This window comes from Stenella coeruleoalba (assembly GCF_951394435.1).
Source record: "Stenella coeruleoalba genome assembly, chromosome: 16".
Classification (NCBI taxonomy): Eukaryota; Metazoa; Chordata; class Mammalia; order Artiodactyla; family Delphinidae; genus Stenella; species Stenella coeruleoalba.
The window spans coordinates 77,344,384-77,371,124 of record NC_137162.1 but is presented as its reverse complement, the minus strand read 5'-3'; the positions used below and the strand labels follow the sequence as shown (position 1 = coordinate 77,371,124).

Here is a 26,741-nt window from a genome sequence, read left to right as displayed (position 1 = left end):
AACATCAGTCTCCTCCCCCCCAGACCCCACGCTTCCTGCTACCCCTTTTGGCTGTCCAGGCCTCCTCCCTGCTCTGCTGGGATACCTCTCCTAACCCCCAGTTCTCCTAGTAATTTCTCATGCTGTTAATGTTACAACTGGCTATTTCTAAAAACCAGAGATTGCCAAGACCTGCTTTTCCAGAGATCATCAATATTTTAAAGGTGACCTTTCTAAGACAATAACGCTGTTATCTAATTCCAATGGTGAATTTCAGGCTCTGTAGGAGAAGAGGACAGAATTGTGCAAAGAAAGCACTGTTGGCAGAGGTAAAGCCTTTTAACATCCTGTAAACGGGGATGGTTAACTGCTGTTTGTGGCCCCTTGTAAAGTCAGTACTGATAGGGTATTTCTCTTCTCCTGCTGCAGACTGATCTGATAAACTGACCCCATGACCTCCTTCAGGTTTATTGGTCTAGGGCCCGCGACCACTGCTTTTACTTCTTTGAGTGGGGAGCCTGAATTTGAGACAGGAGGTGGGCACCGTGTCTGAAGAGGCTGAATTTGATACCTCTGCATCTTTGTTTCCTCCACCACCCCAGAGTGCAGGGAGGAAGGAGCAGAACACACGTGTTAAGTGTTCTTGGGGAAAGGTTATTTTTAGGGGCAGTTTTGCCAAGACTGCTTCTGCAGCTTTTCTTTAGGTACAGATCACATCCTCACCTGCTTAGGTATGTGAATTTCTAGGGGAGCCCTGGGAGGGATGGGGGCTGCTGCCTGCACGTAGCAGTTCCAGGCCACCCCCTTCCTTACAAAGATTCATTTTAGTTTGTTTCCCAGCTTTATTGAGATGTAATTGACATGTAATATTGTGTAAGTTGAAGGGTTACAACATCTTGCCCATCTTTCAGGTTCTCTATTCTTTTTTTTTTTAAGAAGATGTTGGGGGTAGGAGTTTATTAATTAATTTATTTATTTTTGCTGTGTTGCGTCTTCATTTCTGTACGAGGGCTTTCTCTAGTTGTGGCAGGCGGGGGCCACTCTTCATCGCGACGTGCGGGCCTCTCACTATCGTGACGTCTCTTGTTGCGGAGTACAGGCTCCAGACGCGCAGGCGCAGTAGTTGTGGCTCACGGGCCTAGTTGCTCCGCCGCATGTGGGATCTTCCCAGACCAGCGCTCGAACCCATGTCCCCTGCATTAGCGGGCAGATTCTCAACCACTGCGCCACCAGGGAAGCCCAGGTTCTCTATTTTTTATGGAAGGAAATGAGGAAGGAGGGTGGACTGATTCCAGAGGTAGGGTGACCCCTCATCCAGGTTTGCCCAGGACAATCCCAGTTGTGGCTCTTGTCCCAGAGTAACTATAAATAGCATCACCTTTGACTCTCAGAAGTGGTCCAGTTCGAATTCTGTGGTCACTGTTCAGAGGAGATACACAAGGCCACCTCAGAGAAGGTTACCATAATATTGAGACCCAAATAATTTGTATATTGGACAGTAATGCCTTTTCTCAAAGTTCTGGCCTATTTCTGAACTTGAAAGAATGCAAATATTGGTGAAATGAGAGTTCTAAAACTTTGACAGTTTTAAATATCACTGTCCAGTAATTTCTGAATCTTCTAACTCACGAATCCTTTAGAAGACCAAGCCTTGTAGCCAGCGGTGGGAGTGAGCCCTGCGTCTGGAGGGTGTGGGACCACGGACCCCGCTGGATGCCTACTGTGGGCCAGGTTTCCCTCTGAAATGCACATTGTCGTCATCCTTATGGTAGTTTGTATGCCGTCCGTGTGGTTTTATAAATAGTATATATACTCATATGCAGATAGCTTGCTATTAATACGTGCTAGGCTTTAAGGGTGCTTATTTTGCACATCTAAAAAACTGAGGGTTAAACTTTCTTGAGATATCTGGACCAATTTCCAAGGTTGGATCTCTGGGTTTGTCCTTATGACAGCTTAAGTCTTTTTCTAATAAAATTGTATATATCTTTAGACACTTGAAAGTCTGGAAGTGAAGTGGTGATAAATATATATACTGTGGGACAAAATCGTGTTTCATGTAAAATTGTCCCTTCTGTCATGAGACACAGGTGGGGCTGTCACCATTCGAGTCCATTAAGGACTTGGTCGGGAAGCAGGGTGAATGTTGTCAGAAATACTTGGGGAGTGACAGTGGGTTCTATTGCTGTCTGTCACTGGTGTCTGGGTAACTGGATACTGAGGATTTCTCTGCTGCGGTCCTTGGACTTGGACAGTGTGTACCTTCTCCGTGGGCATTTTAAAACTTCACATTGAAATAGGGATTTTAGTGTCAAACTTAAAAAAAGTCCTGAAGTAGCACCTCACCGACTGATTAACTTAAGAAATGTAAGCTTGCTGGAATGTATCCAATGTAAGTAGTTTTTCTTTTACAGGTAAAAAGATGGAGGCTGAGTGAAAGAAAGCTAGCTAACATAATTACAGATAACCAGGGAAGGGAGAAGAATCTAGCCTAACAAATGATATAGACTTTCCCAAACTACCTTTTTAAGATACATTTTCAAATAATCACATCACCCAAGTCATGTCTTCACTACAGAAAATATGGAGAAGAAATTTAAAAAGTCATACTGTAGGGAAAACTAGTGGTAACATTTTGCCATATTGCCTGCTAGATGACTTGACGCCGCACTAGAAAAGCATGTATTTCTGTCTTTTATACTATAATATATGACTGTCTGAAATGGCTCAGGATACGAAGACTTTATTATCTATTTTTATGAACACTTTTTAGTCAGCATGAGCCCTAGGGAAGAACCTCTCGATGGAGGAAATCCCAGCCTGGTTCCCCCAGGGCGGAGTGGGCAGGAACTTTGGAAGTGACCGGCTTTCCTGGTTTTTAGCCCTTCTGTTTTCCAGAGCTTTCCGCGTATGTAGAGCAAAGCTGTAGACGGACCTAATTGGAGGCTGTTCCTCACTTAGAACTGTGCTCTGTCCAAACTGCCAACGCAGAGACTGGCGTATTATAGAGAGCTGTTCCCTTTGAAATGAACACTTGAATTTCTCTGTGCAGACAGCCATTTGTTTGGGTCCCTGAAAATAGTAACAATATGGTGAACCTGAATTAAAGAATATTTATTTTGGTGTCTGGGTAGTACAAGCTGCTTCCCCGGTTGCTGGGATGGACCGGGGTTGGGGAGGGGGCCATCAGTGTGCTTTTCTTTAAACTTGAATTCATCCTCAAGAAGAGAATCGTGAAAGTACAATTAATGTTGCTTTTGCCTATAACCGAGCAACAGTTGGGTCTGCCCTGTCCCAGAGCCATGTCTTACACATAATTACCCAGGCTCCAAGGGAACAAGTTATTTTGGAAAGCATAACTTAGGATCAATCGTATGTGAGGCTGTTGGGAGCCTTAAATGCTTGCTTACCAGAAAGTCGTCAAAGGAATTCTCCACGGAGGTCGTGCCAGCTTGGGGGAGGCAGGTGTGACCCCACAAAACTCCCAGCCAGCGGCTAAGTCAGGCTCTTGACCTCAGGAAATCTTTAAGCTCAGGTGACCAGGCACCAATAGCTTTCATGTGGTTCTTTGAGCTTACCGCTTTTTGTTTTTAATACTTTAGAGCAAAAATGACCAAAACTTTGATTCTGTAGAGATTTGATTTGGTTAGCGTATGCCTCCAATTGTTTAGGAAGTATCTGCATATTTCTAATCTTAACTTTTTTTTTTCCCATTTAACAGTTAAAATGGGGAAGTTTCATCAAGATCATTTAACTGTCCTTTAGAAGACAGAAGGCTGTAACTTTTTTTCTTATAATTAAGATTTTGTTTCAAGCATTGCAAAACATCCCTTGGAATTAAAGGAGAGGTAGTTTGGATTGCAAACTAGTATTGGGAGTCAGTGGCTCACAGAAGTGTTTGATGTCCTTGCTTAGGTTGCTTCCCTCTACCTTGAGAACTACAGAGATGCAGAGATGAGTAATTGCCCCTGAAAAATAAGAATTAGGAGAATGAGTAATAAGGACTCCTGTAAGTGGTAATAAAATGTTTGTAGGAAATTTCATGAGCTGGGAGGAAATTAACAGATGGAGGTACTTCAGCTTCCAGAGAAATGTAAGATTTTTTTATGAAACAGAGAAAAGTGCTAAATAATTCAACCCAAATCCAATATTATTTCTGGTGATCTGTATAAGAGGGAACATGGGGACGCACATTGGGTTTTAAATGAAAAAGGAATGCAGTAAGCTGAGACTTCAGACAGTTGTCATTTTCACAGGACAAGCAAGGCGTACTGTTATTAACATCAGCAAGTGATAGACCTCAGTTATTTTAGTGTATCATTCTTTTTGTAAAATTTTTGCTCATGTCCTTTTTTATTTTTTATTGAAGTATAGTTGATTTACAATGTTGTGTTGATTTCTGGTGTACAGCAAAGTGATTCAGTTATATATATATAACTTATAACTATATACTTCCCTTATAGTTTGTTACAAGATACTGAATATAGTTCCCTGTGCTATATAGTAGGACCTTGTCGTTTATCTATTTCATATATATTAGTTTGTATCTACTAATCCCAAACTCCTAGTTTATCGCTCCCTCACCCTCTTTCCCCTTTGGTAACCATATATTTGTTTTCTGTGTATCATTCTTGTGCATTAATTACTATTTGTCTTCATCAAAATCAGTAAAATTTAGACCAGAATAGTGAAAATTTTAGCACATGTGAATGTTGACCTCTTTTTAGAAGAAAGACTAAAACTATTAAAAGGTAGTTCTTAAATAAAGGTAAAACCACGACTCTCATACAAGAAGAAAAATAAACATGTTAAAGATGTTATTTAACTTACTAATGAGAAAACTGGAGAGGTGTTCCAGCCAGTTCAAAAGAGACTCTGAAGAACAGTAACATTTATAGATCTACATATTGAAATTAATGTCCAAATGGTGGCAGATACTTTTCTGTGGGTGGAAGGAGGGTTGTCCCTGAACTGGACAGAATGCATTCCTTGTCTGAAGACAAGAATGACTTTGCATTGCTCTTGATCATCTTTGGCTTAGATAGATGAGCTGTAGAAGAGCATAGAAGTGATGCCGTAGACAATGCACAACTTTCCCTTTGGAGCTCAGATGCTTCCCAACATAAAGTACCTCATTTAGCTATTTCCTCTTTCCAAATTTCATAACTTTCTGTTACATCCTTTCTGGAAGTTACAGAAGAGACTCCACATAGTAGGCAGGTCATTCCTTTTTTATTTATTTACTTATTTATTTTTAATTTGGTTGAGACTGGGTCTTAGTTGCGGCAGGCAGACTCCTTAGTTGCAGCACATGGGATCCTTAGTTGTGGCATGCGGGATCTTTAGTTGCGGCATGTGAACTCTTAGTTGCACCATGTGGGATCTAGTTCCCTGACCAGGGATTGGACCCAGGCCCTCTGCATTGAGAGTGTGGAGTCTTATCCACTGCTCCATCAGGGAAGTCCCAGACAGGTCATTCCTTAAACCGGAATTAGTCCGGGCTAGATTTGGCTTTGTTAAAAAAACTGAAAAGCATTTTTGTCCTGTTAGGCAGCCTCAAGGGTTTTTATCACATTTCTTCATCTATTCTGAACATCCAGGGACTAAATGGAAGTCAGTCTTATGAGCCTGGTGATTGAAGCCTAAAATTCACGATGAAAACCAGACGTGGTTAAGACTGTCTTTTCAGAGGCTGGGAGAGCCATCTTTAACCTCCCCACTTCAGTCATCCATTAGCCTGATTCTATTTTTAGGTCCCCTCAGCAGTAAGGTTGCCTTTTACTTTTTATGAGGTGTTTTTTGGGAAACAAGATTACAGACTCCTCTTTTTTAACGTTTAAGGATTCTCTAGTTAAGTTTGACACGATAATAATAATTTTCAAAAGCCCGGAACTTGAACAAATAGAGATTTTTAGCTCCGCGCTGTTTTTTATTTTTTCAGTTAAAAAAATCTGATTGCTATCTCCTTTGATCTATTCCAGAAGGTCAAATAAGATGTTATTCAGCAAATAGTTACTGAGTGCCACTAGGTCCTGGGCACTGTCTAGAACACAAAACAAAAATCCCAGCTTCTCTGTGTGGCACTTTCACAGATATTTTTAGAATGTTCCAGGTGGTGGTGTCACCCACCAGGTATTTCTGAGAGGATTATTCCTGCTTCCCTACCAAGTCCTTAAAGAATTCTAAATGGTGACAGCCCTACTTGAGTTGTTTGTAGGCTTTGATATTCCTTAATTAGAAATTGTTAGATATTCTCACATTGCCTACAAAGAGATCCTGAATCCTGCTTGAAGGCAGTATTTGTTGGGGAAGAATAAGTGGGAAAAGGCTGCCTCTGTTTTTTTCTCTTTCTTTGTCTTTGAGTAATCAAATTTGTATTGATGAGTATTCCTGTTACTCAAGTTAAAAGCAGTATGTTGTTACTGTTGAGGCTCCAATCCATTCATGACTGAAATTGTCAAGTTTAAGCTTGAAGTATTAAAAATTTGAATGAGTGCTAGCTCTGTGTGCGTGAATACAGGTGTCCCTGCTTGGTGCTGATACAAAGGTGAATAAGGGAAGACTAGGGGCTTCTGTGTTCATTTTGTGGTTCTCTGATTCATAATATGTATGCCTGCGGGCATATAAAAGCCTGGGAAACCAGTTGTGGGCCTTCCATTTGCAATGGAATGCAGTGATATTTGTCTTTTAAAATTTTTTTAATTTATTTTATTATTTTACTTTATTTAAAAATATTTTTTGGCTGAGTTGGGTCTTCGTTGCGGTGCGCGGGCTGCTTCTTGTGGTGGCTTCTCTTGTTGTGGAGCACGGGCTTCAGTAGTTGTGGCATGCAGGCTGAGTAGTTGTGGCTCACGGGCTCTAGAGCGCAGGTTTAGTAGTTGTGGTGCACGGCCCTAGTTGCTCCACAGCATGAGGGATCTCCCCAGACCAGGGCTCAAGCCCGTGTCCCCTGCATTGGCAGGCAGATTCTTAACCACTGTGCCACCAGGGAAGCCTGGAATTTGTCTTTTTACACGAGTTAATTTTAAAGTTCATGGGAAAAATATTTTTACCCTCTATGAGCAAAAACTAGTGTTCTAAGCACCTTGTACCTTCAGGAAATTAAGATATGCCAGTGGGTGTCCTTGTTTCTTTTAATGGTGGGGTGAGTACTTGTGATAAACCAGCAAAGATGGAGACCTGGCATGGTTCTGGGTTCTTGGATCACAGACCTCCTTGTATCCTTCTCTGTGTACAGCAGTAGGCTATGAAATGTGCTGAGTGACAGCATGTTTATGTTCAGTTATCAGAGGTGGAATATCTCCTCTGTTCAAGTAGACATAAATTGTGACCATGGGCTGTCTTCATTTTTCTATGCGATGACTTACTTCCATTTCCACTTCAGGTTTCTTTGAATTGCCATCACTGACTGCTGGTATTTCTGTGTGTGTTCCTGTAGCATTTATATTTGCAAAATATTTTCCAGTCGCTTACAATTCATCATGCTTCCCAGCCAACTCATCGAATTAGGTCCATGGTGCATTGCTTAGGGGAAGAAATAAGCCACATGATTAGCAGAGGCAAACTATTATATATAGGATGGATAAACAACAAGGTCCTACTGTACAGAACAGGGAACTACATTTAATATCCTGTAATAAACCATAATGGAAAAGAGTATGAAAAAGCATATATGTATAACTGAGTCACTTTGCTGTACAGCAGAAATTAACACAACATTGTAAATCAACTGTACTTCAATAAAATGAAAAGAATACAGGATAAATCCAAGGAGAAACACGCTAAGACACATATTAATCACACTATCAAAAATTAAATACACAGAAAAAAATACTAAAAGCAGTAAGGGAAAAGCAACAAATAACATACAAGGCAATCTCCATAAGGTTAACAGCTGATCTTTCAGCAGAAACTCTGCAAGCCAGGAGGGAATGGCAGGACATATTTAAAGTGATGAAAGGGAAAAACCTACAACAAAGATTACTCTACTCAACAAGGATCTCATTCAGATTCGATGGAGAAATTAAAACCTTTACAGACAAGCAGAAGCTAAGAGAATTCAGCACCACCAAACCAACTTCACAACAAATGCTAAAGGAACTTCCCTAGGCAGGAAACACAAGAGAAGGAAAAGACCTACAATAACAAACCCAAAACAATTAACAAAATGGTAATAGGAACATACATATTGATAATTACCTTAAATGTATATGGATTAAATGTTCCCACCAAAAGACACGGACTGGCTGAATGGATACAAAAACAAGACCCGTATATATGCTGTCTATAAGAGACCCACTTCAGACCTAGGGACACATACAGACTGAAAGGAAGGGGATTGGAAAAAGATAGTCCATGCAAATGGAAATCAAAAGAAAGCTGGAGTAGCAATTCTCATATCAGACAAAATAGACTTTAAAATAAAGACTATTAGAAGAGACAAAGAAGGACACTACATAATGATCAAGGAATCAATCCAAGAAGAAGATATAAGAATTGTAAATATTTATGCACCCAACATAGGAGCACCTCAATACATAAGGCAAATGCCAACAGCCACAAAAGGGGAAATTGACAGTAACACAATCATAGTAGGAGATTTAGCACCCCACTTTCACCAATGGACAGATCATCCAAACTGAAAATAAATAAGGAAACACAAGCTTTAAATGATACATTAAACAACATGGACTTAATTGATATTTATAGGACATTCCATCCGAAAACAACAGAATCCACTTTCCTCTGAAGTGCTCATGGAACATTCTCCAAGATGGATCATATCTCGGGTCACAAATCAAGCCTTGGTAAATTTAAGAAAATTGAAATCATATCAAGGGACTTCCCTGGTGGCGCAGAGGTTAAGAATCTGCCTGCCAATGTAGGGGATACGGATTCGAGCCCTGGTCTGGGAAGATCCCACATGCTACAGAGGAACTAAGCCAATGTGCCACAACTACTGAGCCTGTGCTCTATCTAGAGCCTATGAGCCACAACTACTGGGCCCGCTTGCCTAGAGCCCATGCTCCGCAACAAGAGAAGCCCACATACCGCAACGAAGAGTAGCCCCTGCTCACTGCAACTAAATAAAGCCCGCATGCAGCAACAGAGAGCCAAGACAGCCAAAAATAAATAATAAATAAATTAAAAAAATAAAAGAAATCATATCAAGTATCTTTTCCAACCACAATGCTATGAGACTAGATATCAGTTACAGGAAGAAAACTGTAAAAAATACAAACACATGGAGGCTAAACAATACTAAATAACCAAGAGATCACTGAAGAAATCAAAGAGGAAATAAAAAAGTACCTAGAAACAAATGACAGTGAAAGCACAACAACGCAAAACCTATGGGATGCAGCAAAAGCAGTTCTAAGAGAGGAGTTTATAGCAATACAATCATACCTCAAAAAACAAGAAAAATCTCAACAACCTAACCTTACACCTAAAGCAATTAGAGAAAGAAGAACAAAAAACCCCCAAAGTTAGCAGAAGGAAAGTAATCATAAATATCAGATCAGAAATAAATGAAAAAGAAATGAAGGACACAATAGCAAAGATCAATAAAACTAAAAGCTGGTTCTTTGAGAAGATGAAATTGATAAACCATTAGCCAGACTCAGAGAAGAAGTAAAGGGAAAAGACTCAAATCAACAGAATTAGAAATGAAAAAGGAGAAGTAACAACTGACACTGAAGAAATACAAAGGATCATGAGCGATTACTACAAGCAACTATATGCCAATAAAATGGACAACCTGGAAGAAATGGACAAATTCTTAGAAAAGCACAACCTTCTGAGAGTGAACCAGGAAGAAATAGGAAATATAAACAGACCAGTCACAAGCACGGAAATTGGAACTGTGATTAAAAATCTTCTAACAAACAAAAGTCCAGGATCAGATGGCTTCACAGGTAAATTCTCTCAACATTTAGAGGGGAGCTAACACATATCCTTCTCAAACTCTTCCAAAATATAGCAGAGGGAGGAACACTCCCAAACTCATTCTACGAGGCCACCATCACTGTGATACCAAAACCAGACAGGGCTTCCCTGGTGGCACAGTGGTTGAGGGTCGGCCTGCCAATGCAGAGGACACGGGTTTGTGCCTCAGTCTGGGAAGATCCCACATGCCGTGGAGCGGCTGGGCCCGTGAGCCATGGCTGCTGGGCCTGTGCGTCCGGAGCCTGTGCTCCGCAACGGGAAAGGCCACAACAGTGAGAGGCCCGCGTACAGCTAAAAAAAAACCAGACAAAGATGTCACAAAAAAAGAAAACTACAGGCCAATATCACTGATGAACATAGATGCAAAAATCCTCAACAAAATACTAGCAAACAGAATCCAACAGCACATTAAAGGATCATACACCATGATCAACTGGGGTTTATCCCAGGAATGCAAGGATTCTTCAATATACGCAAATCAATCAATGTGATACACCATATTAACAAATTGAAGGATAAAAACCATATGATCCTCTCAGTAGATGCAGAAAAAGCTTTTGAAAAAATTCAACACCCATTTATAATAAAAACCCTTCAGAAAGTAGGCATAGAGGGAAGTTACCTCAACATAATAAAGGCCACATATGACAAACCCACAGCCAATATCATTCCCAGTGGTGAAAAACTGAGAACATTTCCACTAAGATCAGGAACAAGACAAGGTTTCCCACTCGCACCACTATTATTCAACGTAGTTTCAGAAGTTTTAGCCACAGCAATCAGAGAAGAAAAAGAAATGAAAGGAATCCAAATTGGAAAAGAAGAAATAAAACTGTCACTGTTTTCAGATGACATGATACTATACATAGAGAATCCTAAAGATGCTACCAGGAGACTACTAGAGCTAATCAATGAATTTGGTAAAGTAGCAGGATACAAAATTAATGCACATAAACCTCTTGCATTCCTATACACTAATGATGAAGAATCTGAAAGAGAAATTAAGGAAACACTCCCATTTACCACTGCAACAAAAAGAATAAAATACCTAGGAATAAACCTACCTAAGGAGACAAAAGACCTGTATGAAGAAATCTATAAGACACTGATGAAAGAAATTAAAAATGATACAAACAGATGGAGAGATATACCATGTTCTTGGGTTGGAAGAATCAACATTGTGAAAATGACTATACTACCCAAAGCAATCTGCAGATTCAACGCAATCCCTATCAAACTACCACTGGCATTTTTCACAGAACTAGAACAAAAAAATTTCACAATTTGTATGGAAACACCAGAGACCCTGAATAGCCCAAGCAATGTTGAGAAAGAAAAATGGAGCTGGAGGAATCAGGCTCCCTGACTTCAGACTATACTACAAAGCTACAGTAATCAAGACAGTATGGTACTGGCACAAAAATAGAAATATAGATCAATGGAACAGGATAGAAAGCCCAGAAATAAACCCACGCACATATGGTCGCCTTATCTTTGATAAAGGAGGCAAGAGTATACAATGGAGAAAAGACAGCCTCTTCAATAAGTAGTGCTGGGAAAACTGGACAGCTACATGTAAAAGAATGAATTCCCTAACACCATACACAAAAATAAACTCAGAATGGATTAAAGACTTAAATGTAAGGCAGACATTATCAAACTCTTAGAGGAAAACACAGGCAGAACACTCTGACATAAATCACAACAAGATCCTTTTTGACCCACCTCCTAGAGAAATGGAAATAAAAACAAAAATAAATAAATGGGACCTAATGAAACTTCAAAGCTTTTGCACAGCAAAGGAAACCATAAAGAAGACCAAAATACAGCCCTCAGAATGGGAGAAAATATTTGCAAATGAAGCAACTGACAAAGGATTAATCTCCAAAATACACAAGCAGCTCATGTAGCTCATTATCAAAAAAACAAACAGCCCAATCCAAAAATGGGCAGAAGACCTAAACAGACATTTCTCCAAAGAAGATATACAGACTGCCAACAAACACTGAAAGGATGCTCTGCATCACTAATCATTAGAGAAATGCAAATCAAAACTACGGTGAGGTATCACCTCACACTGGTCAGAACGGCCATCATCAAAAAATCTACAAACAATAAATGCCGGAGAGGGTGTGGAGGAAAGGGAACCCTCTGCACTGTTGGTGGGAATGTAAATTGATACAGCCTCTGTGGAGAACAGTATGGAGGTTCCTTAAAAAACTAAAAATGGAACTACCATATGACCCAGCAATCCCACTACTGGGTATATATCCTGAGTAAACTGTAATTCAAAAAGAGTCATGTACCCCAATGTTCATTGCAGCACTATTTACAATAGCTAGGACATGGAAGTAACCTAAGTGTCCATCGACAGATGAATGGATAAAGAAGAAGTGGCACATACATAGAATGGAACATTACTCAGCCATTAAAAGAAACGAAATTGAGTTATTTGTAGTGAGGTGGATGGACCCAGAGTCTGTCATACAGAGTGAAGTAAGTCAGAAAGAGAAAAACAAATACCATATGCTAACACATATATATAGAATCAAAAAAAAAATAGGTTATGAAGAACCTAGGGGCAGGACAGGAATAAAGACACAGACGTAGAGAATGGACTTGAGGACACAGGGAGGGTAAGGTTAAGCTGGGACAAAGTGAGAGAGTGGCGTGGACATATATACACTACCAAATGTAAAATAGATAACTAGTGGGAAGCAGCCACATAGCACAGGGAGATCAGCTCCGTGCTTTGTGACCACCTAGAGGGGTGGGATAGGGAGGGTGGGAGGGAGACAGAAGAAGGAGGAGATATGGGGATATGTGTATACGTATAGCTGATTCACTTTGTTATACGGCAGAAACTAACACAACATTGTAAAGCAATTATACTGCAATTAAGATGTTAAAAAAATTAAAAATAAAATGAAAAGAAAAGAAAAGGAAAGTAATAAGCCACAGGAGAGATGAGCTGACTTACCCACACCAGATGCTGAGCTGGTCACAGAGCCAGGCTTTGGATTTTAGGGTCGCTGTTTTTTAGGGACTGCTAAACTGAGCTGTTGCATGCCATGTTATGCAGCAGGATCTTGGAGACTAAGCAGAGATTTGTGGGTGGAGAAGAAAGGGCTGCCCGCCGTGTCGTTAGCTGCCTGGTTATGCCAGTTATGAGAACAGGAGGGCCCCAAATGGGCTTCCGAGATGTCTGGTAATTGATTGTAGCACATGCAGCATCCTCAGAAGGAACACTCTTCTACTTACGTATTTCTTGCTTTGATTCAATTTTTTAAATGTCTGTAGTTGAGAAGTGTACTTGGGTGCTTGGTAACCTTGAAGGTTTGGAATGTTTTCAACATCAGATGATTATTCAGCGTTCACTGTGCTGAACAGTCGGTGACAACTGTTGAGTGACTGCTGGGTCCAGAGAACTATCCTAATGTTAGTATAAACTCCAGCAGAAACACCATTTTTTTTTTTGGCAATTTACATTAAAAAAATTTGGGGGTGTTTTTTTTGTTTTGTTTTGTTTTGGCGGTACGTGGGCCTCTCACTGTTGTGGCCTCTCTCGTTGCGGAGCACAGGCTCTGGACGCGCAGGCCCAGCGGCCATGGCTCACGGGCCCAGCTGCTCCGCGGCATGTGGGATCCCCCCCGGACTGGGGCACGAACCCACGTCCCCTGAATCGGCAGGCGGACTCTCAACCACTGCGCCACCAGGGAAGCCCCTGGTGTTTTTTTTTTTTTAATTGAAGTATAGTTGATTTACAGTGTTGTGCTAATTACTGCTGAACAGCAAAGTGGTTCAGTTATACATATATATTCTTTTCCATTATGGTTTCTCATAGAATGTTGAATATAATTCCCTGTGCTCTACAGTAGGACCTTGTTGTTTATCCATTCTATGTATAATAGCTTACGTCTGCTAATCCCAACCTCCCACTCCATCCCTCCTCCAACCCCCTCTCCCTTGGCAACCACCAGTCTGTTCTCTATGTCTGTGATCCTGAGAAACACCTTTTATTTAAAGATGGTTGAGTGTCTGAATCTTTCAATTTAAGGTCATTCTGCTGATTTTTCTGATGTGACGCTGGAGTGGCCCATTTTTCTGGGCGTTGTGGCATTGTCCAGGCTCACCCAGTGCTATTCCCCCTGTGATTTGTGGGTCAGGGTCTTTCTGGCTGAGGGGTGGTGAAGGTTTGTGGTGAACCAGCACATCTGCTTCTGCCAGCCACATGGTTTGCAGGAATTTCTGCCCTCTCAAAGGAGCGGCTCCCTGCCCTTCAGGAGGGCAGTGTGTCCTTTCTTAAACGCTGGAGCTGCCCCCCTTCTCCCTTACAAAATGTGTGCATCTCTCTAGACACCTGCACCCCTGCCTTACTTTTTGAATATTTAAAAAGAACAAGGAAAGCGATTAGGAGGGATCCTGGCAAATTGAGAATTTGTGAAGTGGAAAAGAAGACACTGTTATAATGATTATTGTAAATAGAAAAACAAATGGAGCATTTTTAGAAAATCAACTTAACAGAGCTGTGGTTTTCAACAGTTTTTCATGGGAGGCTGTTCAGAACCACTGTGATAATAGGTCGTGTGGCCCGGCTGGCCTTTGTATTTCTTCTCCTCCTGATAACCTTTTGAATTGTTTCATTAAGTTGATCATGACAATTTTTTGGTAGCTGGGAAGGTGTCAGGACGTGAAGGACAAATAATTGCATGGTGTCAGAGTCAGAAATAGAATCCGAGTTTGAGCCACGACTGTGGGCGGGACTGGACTCCACCTGCCCTCCCTGCTCCCTCTCAGGGACCACTGCCCCTGCTCACCTGGGGCTCAGTTGTCCCACCCATAGGATGCAGGCCAGGAATTCCCATGCTAGCCACTCGATGTCTTTACTCTCTGAGAACAGTAAGTGATAAGCAAACTCAAAATTGTAGAACACTCTGATGGTGCCCAAACCTGTTTAGACCTGATAGACAATGCTGTTTTTCTTTTTTTTGGGATGTATAGTTGATTTACAGTGTTGTGTTAATTTCTGCTGTATAGCAAAGTGAGTCAGCTACACACACACACATATATAGTTCCCTGTGCTAGACAGTAGGACCTTATTGTTAACCATTCTATATATAAAAGTTTGCATCTGTTAACCCCAGACTCCCAGTGACAATGCTGTTTTATAATTAGTGGATTTAAAAGCTGAAAATTATTCGGGCTTGCCTATCCTGAGCTTCGTGCTGCAGGCTCTGCCCGAACGTCCCAGCCCTCAGTAAACCCTGTTCTATTTTGTTCAGAAACGCCCAGTGGCTGTAGTGAGTCTCCATGTTAGGAAAGGTGACCTCTAATTAGTATTTTATGCAGTTATTATGAAAATAAAAGCTGATTAACAGAGTATAAAAGAAATTGATAGCTGTTGTGTTGCCAGATTTTTGTTTGGAGAAAATGGAATAGTAAATTGAACAGGGATAGTCTTATAGGAGCCAGCCCAACCCTAGAGCCTTATTGCTAGAAGAATTAATAATTAACTGATGATATGAGATGGACTCAAATTCAGAGGACCGTGTCAGATTCAGGATTGATCTTTTTGGTTCTTATTTGTGTCTCCAGGTGATAATCTTCTCCAGGTAGAGATGCAAACTTGTGTTATTTAAACAATATATATAATCACAGATATTACTCATTTTGATTAAAAGACCTTGTTTTCCCTTCTCTCTTTGGAATAGTCTACAATGTAGGTTGTTGTGTCTGTAGAATTAATTGACTTAATTAACTTGTATAGAAACCAAATACGAATGCATAATGGTCAAGCTTATCTCAATATTTCAGTGAGGACATAAGTGCTTTTTTTTTTTTTTCCTGCTCTGCACGGCATGTGGGATCTCAGTTCCCTGACCAGGGATCAAACCCGCGTCCCCTGCAGTGGAAGCACAGAGTCCTAACCATTGGACCACCAGGGAAGTCCCTTTTTTTTTTAATAAGTGCTTTTTTTGCCATTAAGCACATTGTATTGGCTGTCATGGCATATAATTTAACTTTCAGAAAGACAGTGGTCTTAGGATTCCTATGGGCTTGGGACTTTGCTAGTATGTTCTTCAAGGAAGAAGGTATGGCCTCTGAATGGGGGTAGCAATTCTTGCTAACAGATATTCCTGGAAAACTCTTCCAACTGACATTTTTCTTTCTTTTTCTTTTTTTTTAATTTTTATTTTATTTTGGAGTATAGTTGATTTACAATGTTGTGTTTCAGGTGTACAGCAAAGTGATTCAGTTATACGTATACATGTATCCATTCTTTTTCAGATTCTTTCTCATATAGGTTATTACAGAATATTGAGTAGAGTTCCCTGTGCAATACAGTAGGTCCTTGTTGATCATCTATTTTATATATAGTAGTGTGTCTATGTTAATCCCAAACTCCTAATTTACCCCTCCCCCCGATCTTTCCTCTTTGGTAACCAGAAGTCTGTTCTCTATGTCTGTGAGTCTGTTTCTGTTTTGTAGATAAGTTCATTTGTATCATATTTTAGATTCCAGATATAAGTGATATGATATTTGTCTTTCTCTTTCTGACTTACTTCACTTAGTATGATAATCTCTAGATCCACCCATGTTGCTACAGATGGCATTATTTCATTCTCTTTTATGGCTGAGTAATATTCCATTGTACATATGAACCACATCTTCTTTATCCTTTATTCTGTTGATGGACATTCAGGCTGCTTCCGTGTGTTGGTTATTCCAACTGACATTTTTCTCAACCACCATGTTTCAGGGGTTGAAGAGCATTTTCTGGATCTCTTAGATTATGTTCAGGAAGATAACGGGGCAGCGACCGCTGATTGTTTGAGTATCCTTCAGACTTATCCCAGGAAAACAGAATACTATAAGTCACAGGCACATCGCCTTAACCCCCAGGCCCTCTTCTTCTGCTCCCTGTGTTTGGAGAGTTTCAGTACCATGACCAGAGAGGGTCCTGTATGAGCAGGGAGACCAGTCTGCACCCACAGGACTGTCCATCCTGGCCAGTGACTCATGGGTTATGATTCTGTATGTTTCAGGAAGAAATGCTAATATTTGCTCCCATTGCCTAAGGAATATACAAAGTGAGACAGTGACTCCCATGCCCTTCCGTCTTTTCCTCTGGGACTTGAACACTTGTTCCCTTAGCTTTTTTTTTTAATATATACATATATATTTATTTATTTTTATTGAAGTATAATTGATTTACAATGTTGTGTTAATTTCAGGTGTACAGCAGAGTGATTCAGTGATACATATATATCTATTTTTCAGATTCTTTTCCCTTAGAGGTTATTATAAAATATTGAGTATAGTTCTGTGCTATATAATAGGTCCTTGTCGGTTATCTATTTTATATATAGTAGTGTGTATTTGTTAATCCCAAACTCCTAATTTATCCCTCCCCCCACCGTTTCCCCTTTGGTAACCGTAAGTTTGTTTTCTGTGTCTGTTAGTCTACTTCTGTTTGGTATATAAATTCATTTGTATCACTTTTTATTTTTAGATTTTACATGTAAGCAATATCATGATATTTGTCTTTCTCTGTCTGGCTTACTTCACTTAGTATGATCATCTCTAGGTCCATCATTCCCTTTGTCGTGCGCGTCTTTGAAGGGTGAGAAGGACTGGAAGCATCAGCCTTTCCTGTCTGCGGGTAGGCGGTTCATGCTTTCCCATCCTGGTTCTCTTTGCGTGGCTCTGAGAGGTTTTTTTCTTTTTTTTGTTTTTTGTTTGTTTGTTTTTTTGCGGTACGCGGGCCTCTCGCTGTTGTGGCCTCTCCTGTTGCGGAGCACAGGCTCCAGACGTGCAGGCTCAGTGGCCATGGCTCACGGGCCCAGCCGCTCCGTGGCATGTGGGATCTTCCCTGACCGGGGCATGAACCCGTGTCCCCTGCATCGGCAGGCGGACTCTCAACCACTGCACCACCAGGGAAGCCACTGAGAGGTTTTTTTATGTGCTTGTTTTCAAGATGCAAAAAGTGTATGTATTTATCACTAGGTGAACAGGGGCAGGGAAGAAGCTCTTCTCTAGGAGAGAGGTAGAGGAAGATTTGAGTTGGAAGCAAGGGAGGAGGTTGGAGGACCTCAGATGTGATGAGGCAGCTTCTGAGGTGAGCTTTGGGCTGGGGAGACGTTGGCCTCTTTCCTTGAGGGTCTCTGTCTGGTTTGTAACACCATGTCTTTATTTTTTTTTTTTTTGCGGTACGCGGGCCTCTCACTGTTGTGGCCTCTCCCATTGCAGAGCACAGGCTCTGGACGCTCAGGCCCAGCGGCCATGGCTCACGGGCCCAGCCACTCCGCGGCATGTGGGATCTTCCCGGACCGGGGCATGAACCCGCGTCCCCTGCATCGTCAGGCGGACTCTCAACCACTGCGCCACCAGGGAAGCCCAACACCATATCTTTTAAGAAAGGACACCTGCCTTCCTAATCTGGTTTGAACCAAGGAGCCTCCCTCCAAAACCACGTGGACCTACATTGGTTCCATTTGATTTCTCCCAGATTTAGTTCACAGGGAACTTAAAGATGCATGTTGCCATCAAAGAGCAAGAAAATCCACAAAGAAGTCTTTTTTTTTTTTTATTAATTTATTTTATTTTTGTCTGCACTGGGTCTTCTTTGCTGTGTGCGGGCTTTCTCTAGTTGTGGCGAGCGGGGCCTACTTTTTGTTGTGCGAGGGCTTCTCATTGCAGTGGCTTCTCTTGTCGTGGAGCATGGGCTCTAGGCGCATGGGCTTCAGTAGTTGTGGCACACGGGCTCTAGAGCACAGGCTCAGTAGTTGTGGAGCACGGGCTTAGTTGCTCCGCGGCATGTGGGATCTTCTCGAACCAGGGCTCGAACCCGTGTCCCCTGCATTGGCAGTCGGATCCCCAACCACTGCGCCACCAGGGAAGTCCCCACAAAGAAGTCTTTTAGGTACAATATGTGGGATTTTGTTGCTGCTGTGATGGCTTTTGTTTTTATCTCCTCCACGATTAGCGGGATTTTCACAGAAGCTGAGGACAATGGGGAAGGCATAGGAACAGTCTCTGTAGGCCGTGGTAATGGAAACTGTAAATAGAATGAAAATTAAACAGTCTAATAAAGCTTAAAATTCCTTTTCAGAGTGCACTGGCTTCTTTGCAAGCTATTATCACAGAGCCTTGGGGTCCTTTTTCGCATTTGAGTTGGTTAGTCAACCACCTTTATTGGCTCTTCGGAATACTCATTAAAGAAAGCGAAACTTCATTAGGCTTAACTGACAAAATTGACCTGGTAGATTCAGTTCATTCTCTGGATTTGCACAGCTAAATAATTACCTGTGGTAAGTTACCTTCATCACATACATACCTATAAAAAGGTGGTATCCAGGGGCTTCCCTGGTGGTGCTGTGGTTGAGAGTCCGCCTGCTGATGCAGGGGACACGGGTTCGTGCTCCGGTCCGGGAAGATCCCACATGCCGCGGAGCGGCTGGGCCCGTGAGCCATGGCCGCTGAGCCTGTGCATCTGGAGCCTGTGCTCCGCAACGGGAGAGGCCACAACAGTGAGAGGCCCGCGTACGGCAAAAAAAAAAAAAGGTGGTATCCAGCAGATGTTCACAGTGTTCCATAGTGGGGGTCAGGAAACCTGCATTGATTTCATGAAAAGCTTTGGGGTTCTATCCAGAAGTGCTTCTGATACTTATATTATGAAGGGGCTTAAATAACATGGTAATAAGGTAATTTATACCAGCAATATTTGCCTTTATTATTATTTTTTTTTTTGCGGTACGCGGGCCTCTCACTGTTGTGGCCTCTCCCGCTGGGGAGCACAGGCTCCGGACGCGCAGGCTCAGCGAGCGGCCATGGCTCACGGGCCCAGCCGCTCCGCGGCATGCGGGATCCTCCCGGACCAGGGCACAAACCCTCGTCCCCTGCATCGGCAGGCGGGCTCCCAACCACTGCGGCACCAGGGAAGGCCTGCCCATTTTTAATTAGAGTATAGATAAAGATAATTCAATAAATATTTTATATCATTATATTTTTTTCTCTGTCAGTTCCATAACCCACTGTTCTCTTGTGCCTTCCCCAAAAGGTTATGTATATGGTTAGTCTCGGTATTGTGAAAAAAAAACAAACAGAAAACCTTTAAAGTAGTTTTGCTTGCTGAAAATGGGGCCTGGGAAGTTTTTCACTGTATGAACTTAGTTATCTGGAAGCAACCTAAATGTCCATCCAAGGAGCTAGTTAGAAAATAAATGTGGTATAGTCACGAGAGTGGAATACCATGCAGCCAGGAATGCTCTTTGCTGATACTGAATGACCCTAGGTTATAGTTTTCTTACAAAATATAAAAAAGCCAGGTGCAGAACAATGTGTATGTTATGATTTGTGTTAAAGGGATAGAAAAAAGATGTGTGTGCCTTTGTGTTTACGTATGTATACAATATTGTTGAAGAGAAACACAAGACACTGAATCTCTTTGTCGTTCCCTCTGGGGAAGGGAACTCAGTGGCTGGAAACAGGAGTGAGAGGGAGGCTTTCCACTTTATGCCTTTTTGTACCACTTGAATTTTGAACCCAGGTAATAATAGACTCTTCTTAATAATCTTAGCTTCAAAAAACAAAATTTGATTATGTATAGTAGCACTGTCCAATAGAACTCTCTGTGATGCTGGAAGTGTTCCGTACACATCTGCACCATCCAGTACAGATGTGCTTGTACACATGTGGCTTTTGAACACTCGAAAGATGGCTTGTACAGCTGGAAAACTAAAATTTTAATTTCCTTTCATTTTAATTAATTACATTTAAATAGCCAAGTATGGTTACTGGCTATCATATTGATTGGGTGCAGACCTAGAGTATATGACTTAGAGTATCTCTTCTGTTTAGACCTGACTAAAGTTTAGATGTGTTTTAGGAGAAATAACTCTTAGTTTTGGCTCTCACAATAACATTTATTATTGGAAGTCCAAGAAAATACCTATATTTTCTTTTTGTCCTAGAATTTAAAGCCATCACATATTTCTTTTTCTTAAATTTATTTTATTGAAGTACAGTTGATTTACAGTGTTGTGTTTATTTCTGCTGTACAGCAAAGTGATTCAGTTATACATCTATATTCATTCTTTTTCATGTTCTTTTCCATTATGGTATATCACAGAATATTGAATATAGTTCCCTGTGCTATACAGTAGGACCTTTTTTTTAAACATCTTTATTGGAGGATAATCGCTTTACAATGGTGTATTAGTCTCTGCTTTATAACAAATTGAATCAGCTATACGTATACATATATCCCCATATCCCCTCCCTTTTGCGTCTCCCTCCCACCCTCCCTATCCCACCCCTCTAGGTGGTCACAAAGCACTGAGCTGATCTCCCTGTGCTATGCGGCTGCTTCCCACTAGCTATTTTACATTTGGTAGTGTATATATGTCCATGCTACTCTCTCACTTCATCCCAGAGTAGGACCTTGCTCTTTATCCATTCTCTATATAATAGTTTGCATCTGCTAACCCCAAACTCCCAATCCATCCCTCCCCCAGCTCCCTTCCCCCTTGACAACCAGAAGTCTGTTATCTGTATCTGTGAGTCTCTTTCTGTTTTGTAGATCAGTTCATTTGTGTCCTATTTTAGATTCCACATATAAGTGATATCATATGGTATTTCTCTTTCTGACTTACTTCACTTAGTATGATCATCTCCAGGTCCATCCATGTTGCTGCAAATAACATCACATATTTCTTGAAATAAGTGCCCATCAGTCAGATTTGAAAATTCTTTTTATTACCCAGAAAAATCATTTTTATGGAAAACTGTGTCTTTTTGTAGTCTTACTTGGAAAAACTCTATTTTTGAGAGGTTCATCTTCTCATCTATAACACAAACCCTGTTTGTCTGTCTCGCTGCAGCGTAATGTGCGGGCACTTTGTTCCGGAGCCCAGCAGCTGTTGTGTGACAAGGGCACAGTTTGCATTCTTAGCCAGCAGCTGCCAGAAGCATTTCTAATCTGGTTTTGGCAGGAAATAGTGCACAAGTGGAAACCAAGTTAAAAGAAGTTTGAAAAATAAACAGAATGACTTTGGATGCCACTTAGTATAGAGTTCATCTTTCTGCTTAATATTGCCCTAGTTATTTGTTAACATGACTAGCCTCTGAGCCCTTCCAGGGCAGGGCTGTATCTAATTGTCTTTGAAATCTGGGGTCTAGCCCAGGACCTGGAATATGCCAGTAGGAGTTCATTATTATTGCTACTACTACTATTATTATTATTAATGATTGACTATACTGCAAATTTGTTTAATTGATTCAGTTACTAGCTTAAAACAGTTGTTCATCCAGGATAAACTAGTTGTAGATAATTAGTGGTTACGGGTCCCTCTTCTCTTCCCCTTTCTACTGCACAATGCCGCCCACCCTCTGCTCTAAAGTACGACATTTTGAACATTCTTTAAGCATAATTTATTCATCCATTCTGCAAGCACGCTGATTTCTGTTGTATGCAGGGAATAAGCACATCCTAATTTCCTACAGAATAAGAGGTTTTCAGAAGGCAAAGGCATAGGTGTAAACATGGTATCTTTTAAAAAAATTTTTATTAGTTTTTTAATTGAAGTATAGTTGATTTACAATGTTGTGTTAGTTTCAGGTATACAGCACAGTGATTCAGTTATATATATATTATATATATATATAATGTATATAGTTATATATATATTTTATATATATATAATATATATATATATATTCTTTTCCCTTATAGGTTATTATAAAATATTGAGTGTAGTTCCCTGTGCTATACAGTAGGTCCTTGTTGGTTATCTATTTTATATATAGTAGTGTGTATATGTTAATCCCAAATGTGTTACCTTTCTAAACTGAAGGCAAAAATTCCTCAGGTGGTTAGACCCAAAAAATGATTTTTTTTTGTCTCTAAAGAAGAAAGTTTATTAAAATCTTACCTTCAGGGCTCAAATCATGCTTTCCATCCAATTCGGTCTGCTCTCTCTCAAAGGTCCAGGATGCCCCAGCCTCCTGTTCTCCCCACGATGTGTAAGATGTCAGGCATGGTCCATGTGGAGGGGCTCTGAGTGCTGATGGGGCTGTGCTCAGCACTGTTTGCTTCTTGTTGCAGACCTTCACTGCCTGGTGTAACTCCCACCTCAGGAAAGCTGGCACTCAGATCGAGAACATCGAGGAAGACTTCCGGAATGGCCTTAAGCTCATGCTGCTTTTGGAAGTCATCTCAGGTGAGTCTTCAACATTTTTCATACATGTTATACCCAATCTTACATGTACTTCTATGTCCGAGCAGTAGATACGCATCTGTTTTTTTTGTTTGTTTGTTTGTTTTTTTAAAAAAAATCTCCCTTTGAACCTGGCTGGGGGATATGGTATTATTGGCAAAGCAAACGTTTCCAAAGAGCGGTCTGCCTGGAGTTATTTTTCTGTTCTAAAAAAGGAGTGAATTCTGTTTAAAATTGACTTATTAAAATCATGTTTCTACCACCCACTTCAAAACAGAATAAGAGAAGAGAAAATGACATTCATATGACTGCCCACCAGGCTGCCCTCTCCACTAAGTCCAGCTAGTGTGTATTCCAGAAATTGTCTTTCATGCCGAAGGCCAGTGTACATGTTGGCTTAACTCTGAACACAGGAGTTCAAGTCCCAGAGGGGTTATCCTTTGCCCTAAATGTCAGCTGGCTGGTTTAGACTGTGGACTGGAGAGTGGATCGGGCTTAATTAAAGAGGTGTGACTGGGAAGGATGAGGGCAGGGTGGCCCTGATCCAGGTATCTCCGTAACTCCACATCTGAGATGAACCCTGTGATTTGAACGAAGCTCCCTGACTCTCTCCCACAGCTGGTCAGCACCTCTGAATGCTGCAGGGGCACCAGCCAGCTTCTTTCTTACTCATTCGTACTTTGGCTCAAAGACCAAACCGGGCTCTCCCAGCAAATCTGAAAAGCATATGGCCTCAATAGCACAGCTCCCCTCTGGTCCATCTGACCTTGAAAGTACTGTGATTTACAGAAACCGAGAACGCATAAGGAACAGTCAAATAATGATTCCCATTTAAGGAGGGCATGGACTCTGAATTTTGGCATCTTGATTCTGCATCAAAGGTCTCCTTTCTCTGTGTCTACATGATTCTTTCTTCATCCAACAGGGGAAAGGCTGCCCAAACCTGACCGAGGAAAAATGCGATTCCACAAAATCGCTAACGTCAACAAAGCCTTGGATTACATAGCCAGCAAAGGCGTGAAGCTGGTGTCCATCGGGGCGGAAGGTAAATGGGGTGTGATGCGAATGACCCTGACCGCGCACAGACCTCCCCGTGGGGCAGTGGGCCTGCAGCTGGATGCCTGCTTCCCTCCCCCCTTCCTTTCCCCCATCTCCTGTGTCAGCCTCTCTTGACAGGCTCTCCGCAGGCACCATGAACGGGAGACAAGGCTCTAGGATCATTTGTACATAATAGAGTCAAGGGAGTTCCCTGGTGGTCCAGCGGTTAAGACTCTGAGCTTCCACTGCAGGGGCCGCAGGTTCGATCCCTGGTTAGGGAACTAAGATCACACATGCTGCATGGTGTGGCCAAAAAAAAGGAGTCAAATATGATGCTGTCTTTTTCAAACTGATCATCCAAATGAGAAAGAACTTGTACATCCCAGTGACTCTTAATAAGAACTACTAGGAAGGATCTCCATTCTCTGTGGGAGATTGGGAGTCCGGGTGAGTCTGGCAGGAGCTGAGACTGCCCTGCCTCTCAATCTTTACAACTGAGCTCGGGAAGAGGGATCAGGGTAAAGATGACCCAGTGTTCTCTCTGTTTGATTATTTAGAACCTTGGCTCATCTAGTCTGTAAACCTTGGAAACCCCTGGGTTGTTTTCAGTGACTTTGCATATGCAAGCTTTGTGTTCATCATTAACTCATAACTCATTTAAACTGTAGACATTTGGTTATGAATACCACATTTATAACTAGGCACGCTGCGACACTTACACAAACAGAAACTGGTCTTTGCATATGTATATCTTCCAGTAGCTCTGAAGTCAGAACTTTACAGGAGACTCATAACTTACAGGAAAACTTTATGTGCTGATTATGTTATCTTTACCCTCATTTGTTGCTGTTTCTTCTTACCTAAAGAAATTGTCGACGGCAACGTGAAGATGACGCTGGGTATGATCTGGACCATCATCCTGCGCTTTGCTATTCAGGATATTTCCGTTGAAGGTAAAGGACCGGGTTAAAAACCTGATCGTATTAAGATACTTAGCGTAATTTATAAATTGAGCTGATGAAGTTGAGTTTGGATAGGCTTTTGTAAAATTGAACAATCACTGACAGGATTGAATGAAAGATACGCGACTTGGGTTTTCACAAATTTTCTATTTGTATGAGAAAAAGACCCCAGCAATGCTGTTTCATTCATGGGGTTGGAATCATTTTGGAAAAGATGAGTACATGTTCAGAACAGAAGTCGCTTTTTAAAATGAGCGTTTTTTGAGCTTCTTTATTGCTTATTATACTAGTAGGTTCACGACTATAACAGTTCTTTAGACTTAGATCTTGAAACACTTGAATCGCTTTCCTTCAAGTGCTGAAAGATAATCGATTGAAATCTGAGTTTGTTCATTTGTTCTTTCTTTTTTCTCTCTCTCCCCTCCCTCTCTCCCTCCCCCCCTTTTTATAAACAAAATATCTATTGTCATTGTGTCATTGGCCCAATAACTGTTCCATCATTGTAACATAACCCTAATCCTCAGCACTGCCACTGAAGATGCAGATCTTCAGTCTTTTACGCCCACTGCACTCCAAAATATTTTGATGAATTCAGCACTGTCAAAAGTGTCAAATTGACATTCTTAAAATTAGAACTTGGCCTATTTAGCACTCAAATCACAAAAGGTATAGCTGCAGAACATAGTTAGGACTTCCCTGGTGGCACAGTGGTTAAGACTCTGCGCTCCCAATGCAGGGGGCCTGGGTTCGTTCCCTGGTCAGGGAACTAGATCCTACATGCACGCTGCAACTAAGAGCTCGCATGCCGCAACTGAGAGTTCGCATGCCACAACTAAGACCCAGCACAGCCAAATAAATAAATAAATATGAAAAAAAGAAAAAAAGAATGTACTTAAGGGTGTCCTGACTTATCCAACCAGGCAGTCTCCTCTAACTTTGTCACCTACAAGGCAACCACGCACCCGAATGGTCAGGGCTGGGAGCGTGGTTCATAATTCTGTCCAGGAATTTACTTATGCCCTCTAAAAATCAAACTAAGATATAATGATATTAAAACCTCAAGAATTCAGGCTCAGAAATAACAGCCAGCTCGAATTTATGAAGAGTCTGAATTTGAAAACTTTCATACAATGTACTCTTATTAAAGTACATTTCTTTCATGCTAGTGAAAATAATAATCTGCTTTTTAAAAGTTCCTGCTTTATTAAAAAAGAATAGTTTGTAATCATTTAATCAGTTTTATATACTTCGGCATTTAAATATTTAAGCGGTTGAGCCCACTTGATAGAACAAATATTATTTTTTAAAAATCTTGTTCATACCACTGCATTTGCTACACTAGCAAATCCTTTTCCCACAAATATTACAGAGGTGAGCTTGACCTCAGGTTTTCTTCTGATTGGTTACAGATTTCAAATTGTGATAATACTAATTGAAAACTTAATTCTATTTCAAATGTAACTATGCATGGTGTGATCCATTAGAGGTTCCCCAATTTATTATTTATGTGCCCAAGATAAGATAATTAAAGCATAGTATTTCATAAAACATTATGATAGAAAGATATACTAATCTGCTTTTCAAAAGACTAAGAAAT

At 41.1% G+C, this 26,741-nt stretch overlaps 1 protein-coding gene across 2 annotated transcripts in view; it reads left to right on the top strand.

Moving 5' to 3' along the window:
- The window catches only part of ACTN2 (actinin alpha 2), a gene marked incomplete at its 5' end in the record, with an annotated part of 79,069 nt that overhangs the window by 11,692 nt on the left and 40,636 nt on the right, over positions 1–26,741 (top strand). The window contains 3 exons of one of the 2 annotated variants that reach the window (XM_079899811.1): positions 23,033–23,147; positions 24,070–24,189; positions 25,049–25,135. In XM_079899811.1, coding sequence (XP_079755937.1) covers positions 23,033–23,147; positions 24,070–24,189; positions 25,049–25,135 — 322 coding nt within the window. Of the gene's footprint in view, positions 1–23,032; positions 23,148–24,069; positions 24,190–25,048; positions 25,136–26,741 lie in introns of those variants that run through there. The other variant, XM_079899812.1, reaches the window with a different exon arrangement.